Here is a 4160-nt window from a genome sequence, read left to right as displayed (position 1 = left end):
GTTCGCCTCTGCCGTCACGGCCATTTGGTCTTCCATCATCGCGCCATGTGCGGTGCCCATCATAACGTTTTCGTGTACGAGGGTTAGCAAAACCACTTTTCGACATATAGCCGGGACGTAAAAAAATCTTCTTCCAATTACTTGAGGAAAAAACTAAAAAGTTATAATTTCACCCGTTTCATTTTCGTTTCATTCAAGATTTGAAGTAGTGTTACTGACTACTGAGGGTTCAAAAACCGGTCCACCCATAGACTCTGTTTACCCACATTTCATTGTCAACTTAACCCAATAAACCCTACGGTGTCGTCGTCGTCTCTCCTCTCCTCTGACCAAAGCGAGGATGTCGCTCCCGGCGATCCGATCTCGACTCCTGAGAATCGACACCGCCTCCATTCATGGAAGAGGGAGGTTACTATGCACCTCCAGCTCCATCCCTAAAGAGCCGCATCTTTCCTCTTCATCTGCTGATATTAATTCCGCCGCCGCCGCCTCGTCCAAGCTACACGAGTCCTCCGGTGCCTCTCCGCCTCCTCCTCCGCCGGCTTCGCGATCACCGTTGCTCAAATTTCTCAACTTTACCTTAATTAGTGCTTTTACTGGTGCTGCTGCTACTGCTGGTTACGCTACATATGGTATCTTTTCCAGTCGCTCTAATCTCTTCTTTTCCTTTGTTTTGATTCTCCGATAAGTTGGTTTACATTTTTGTTCTTGCGATTGCCATATATGCTTTTTCCGTCGCTTCTAATTTTACCGATTAGGTCTTCGATGAATCTCTAATTTTCTGGGTTGTTTCTGGAGCACTCTATGTGAATTTAGATGAGACACACATGACACATCTCTCCGTATAGTTTATCTCTCGTAGTAGAAGACTGTTCGAATTTGGAAGCTGATTCTTTCATCCATTTCCTTCTTTTCTTTGTGTATTCACACTTCTGTACATGCATATTGCAGCATACACCACGGATGAAGTGGATGAGAAAACGAAAACATTTCGGCAATCAGCAAATTATGCTCTTCCAAATGATGCATCAGCTATTGATGTAAGTTCTTGCAAAAGTTCCTGGTAGTAATGTATCAGTATCTAATTGAGTTATAGGATTTGACATTGTGCTTTACATTAATTTGTTTGCTATTTTAGGGAAGTAATCTTCCAGGTTAGCTCTGTATTATGTTGTAGCTTATTCATTGTTACTGTAACAGCTATAAGAAATTTTAGTATGTCTACTTGTATTCATGATTACAGGTGCTAATAAAAACTGCTATTCATTTTGGCTGCAGAAATCTCGAGCTTCTCTACGCTCTACTGCTGTGAAAGGTTTATCTCTCTTCCACCTTGTCTGCTTTGTTAGTTTCTCTTGGTCTGTCATCTATAAACTTGTGTTGATTATGTAACTGGAACTACAGTGATGTTGCATTATATCTGTTATTAATGTGTTTTCATAAATTAAGATTATATGATCTAATCACATACTGAAACTATTATCGTCCTTCTTTAGCATCTGCTGGAGCTATTGAATTTTATTTGGATACCAGGAGAATGATCGAGGAGCGTGTTAGGGTGAGCAACTTTTCTTTTTTGCATTGATTGAGTTTCTTGCTTTGCTTTTCATTTCTGACTAATAAGTTGCTTTCCTTACTGCTGTAGGATTTCACTGAACCCTCCGCAGATAAGCTCCTTCCAGATTTGCTTCCTGAGGAGCAGCATGTGTACACACTTGTTCTAGATCTGAGTGAAACTTTGATCCACTCAGACTGGAAGGTAATACCTTCACTAACCCAAACAGCTAACAATCTTTATGCTATTAAGCTCAGTTCATGTACCGATTAGTTTCATGACATGAATGAACTTAGTAAGCATAAAATATTCTATGTTGATCCATTTGGTTACCTTGAAGGTGTTGAGAATTAAACATTCTATATTTCATATTGAAAATTTATCTCTTCAGTTGTCTTGCTGAATATGGATGGTACTCCAATATGATTTTCACTTAGTTACAAACACAGATTGTCTAAATTATTACTCTAAATAATTATAGTTTTGTTTTTCAGATTAAGTGTTAGTTATTGGGCGTGTTACCACTTTCTCCATGTTGCTTTCCTTTATCTAGATTATTATTATTATTATTTCGTTTGAGGAGTTAATTATGCTTCACCTCTATAAAAGGAGGATTAACTCCTACTTGTACTCAGATCATAGATGAATGAAATTATGTTAAGGAATTACCATGAAAAACATAGCAAAATGATCAAACTGAAGTTGATCTGATGGCTGTAGAACTGATATTGTTGACCCTATTTGAACTGTGAAGCGTGAAAGGGGCTGGAGGACATTCAAGAGGCCTGGCCTTGATGCTTTCTTGGAACACTTATCTCAATTTTATGAGATTGTTGTGTATTCTGATCAGATGAATACGGTAATAATCAGAATTTCTTTCATTTTTGTGTAAATGCAAATTTGTATACCAAAATGCCTTGTTATGAAATGAGCAGTACGTGGATGATATTGTTGGGAGATTGAACGCTACGAAGCCAAATATAAGATTTGTGCTGTCAAGAGCTGCAACAAAATATCAGAATGGTCAACATTATAGGGTAATTCCTGCCTAGTTTGTTTTTTTCAGTCATCAACCCTGAAACACTTGAGTTTGACATTAATGTCCATACTTGTGAGTTGTGGTGCAGGATTTCTCAAAACTAAACCGTGATCCTTCTCGAATCATATACGTGAGTGCTCATGCATTAGAAAATACACTACAGCCAGAAAACAGTATACCAATAAAGCCATGGACACCGGAGAATATGGATGATACTGCCCTACTTGATCTTATTCCTTTTCTTGAATGTGAGTAATCAACAACAGCTAACTTTTCTCCAACACACTTCATATTTCCATATTCAGTTGTACTCTATTTTGTTTTGCTACAGATGTGGTAGTGCATAGACCGCCTGATATTCGACAAGTGATTGCATCGTATGAAGGCCAGGATATTGCAAAGGGCTTCTTAGAGCGAACAAAGGAGAACCGCAGGTAATTTCCATCTTAACTTCAACTGCTTAATTTCTATACACTTAATATAATCAATTCAAGATATTGTGGATCTGAATATATTGGCGTGCAGGCGGGCTGAAGAGAAAAAGCAAAAGAAACCAATCCTTTTCTCACTACGGCGTTAATGTTGAAGTGTGCTTCTTATGCTTATGACATACACTGATAAAATCCAGAGGGACAAGTTGAATGTGGTTTGGGGTTCTTATAATGTTGAGCGTATATCGATAATTTTGTTTGTTTTACATGCTATGCTAGATAGTGAGTGCCAACGGGCGTCAATTCTTTTTTGTTGTCTGGTGATAGTTTGGACGAATTATCACTTCCATTTGTTATTGTCTCTACTATTTAGAATCAAAGCTTCACGGAATGTATGATGATCAGACGTAGCAGCACATGATATAGTTTATTCTTATGAGCGGTAATATGAGTTGCATGAAAATGCTGCAACTGTAACATGCTGTTTGATTGTTCAATTGGTTTTCATCTAATCCTACCTATGGCACTATAAATCAAGATCATTAGTTCATCACCCTTCATCATTGTCGTTGCCATTGATACAGCAACAAATTTTGAGCACGAGATTTAGCGAGGAGTAATTTGGCACAACTTGATTATAGCCATGTCGAGCGTTAGGAGGATGGAAGGGGTGTCAGGGTGATGGGGAGAAAAGGGGAGGGGGCGTCACTGGTGTACGGTGGCGGAGCAGTAAGACCGAATGGAGGAGGAGAAGGTTGAAGAAGGTCAAAGAAGTAAGGCTCCTTAAGGGTATTTTGGGAATTTTAGAATTGAAAATTTTAAAATTAGAATAAATTATATACATAATTAATTTTATGGGCAAATATGGCAAAATATTATTGTAGGTTAGAACTATGACACAATGACGAAATTCGGGTTATTTTATTAACTCTTAAAAAATTGGATTATTTTTATTACACATACCCAAAGGTTTTATTTTAATTAATTTTGTCCAAAACAAATAAACGAGAATCTAGGGAAGAATACTATCATTAACTATTTTGAAATTGAATTTTTTTATTATGTGTCTATAACAGAATAAGGATCCGGTGTGAAGTGTCCTTATGGTGTGAAGTGCGAAGTTTCTCGGGTACAC

At 37.8% G+C, this 4160-nt stretch overlaps 1 protein-coding gene across 1 annotated transcript; it reads left to right on the top strand.

Moving 5' to 3' along the window:
- Positions 1-340: 340 nt before the first annotated feature.
- LOC141249549 (uncharacterized) lies at positions 341-3635 on the top strand. The gene is made up of 12 exons (XM_073669672.1): positions 341-632; positions 952-1040; positions 1139-1154; positions 1244-1315; positions 1497-1558; positions 1646-1759; positions 2310-2414; positions 2491-2592; positions 2683-2842; positions 2926-3028; positions 3399-3417; positions 3564-3635. The coding sequence occupies exons 1-12, from the start codon at positions 341-343 to the stop codon at positions 3633-3635; spliced, it is 1206 nt and encodes a 401-aa protein (XP_073525773.1).
- Positions 3636-4160: the final 525 nt, after the last annotated feature.

Source organism: Phyllobates terribilis, unplaced genomic scaffold, assembly GCF_046119375.1.
Source record: "Phyllobates terribilis strain yellow unplaced genomic scaffold, ASM4611937v1 Scaffold_4750__1_contigs__length_57583, whole genome shotgun sequence".
In the NCBI taxonomy this organism is placed as follows: domain Eukaryota; kingdom Metazoa; phylum Chordata; class Amphibia; order Anura; family Dendrobatidae; genus Phyllobates; species Phyllobates terribilis.
This window is presented reverse-complemented; position numbering and strand designations above follow the sequence as displayed.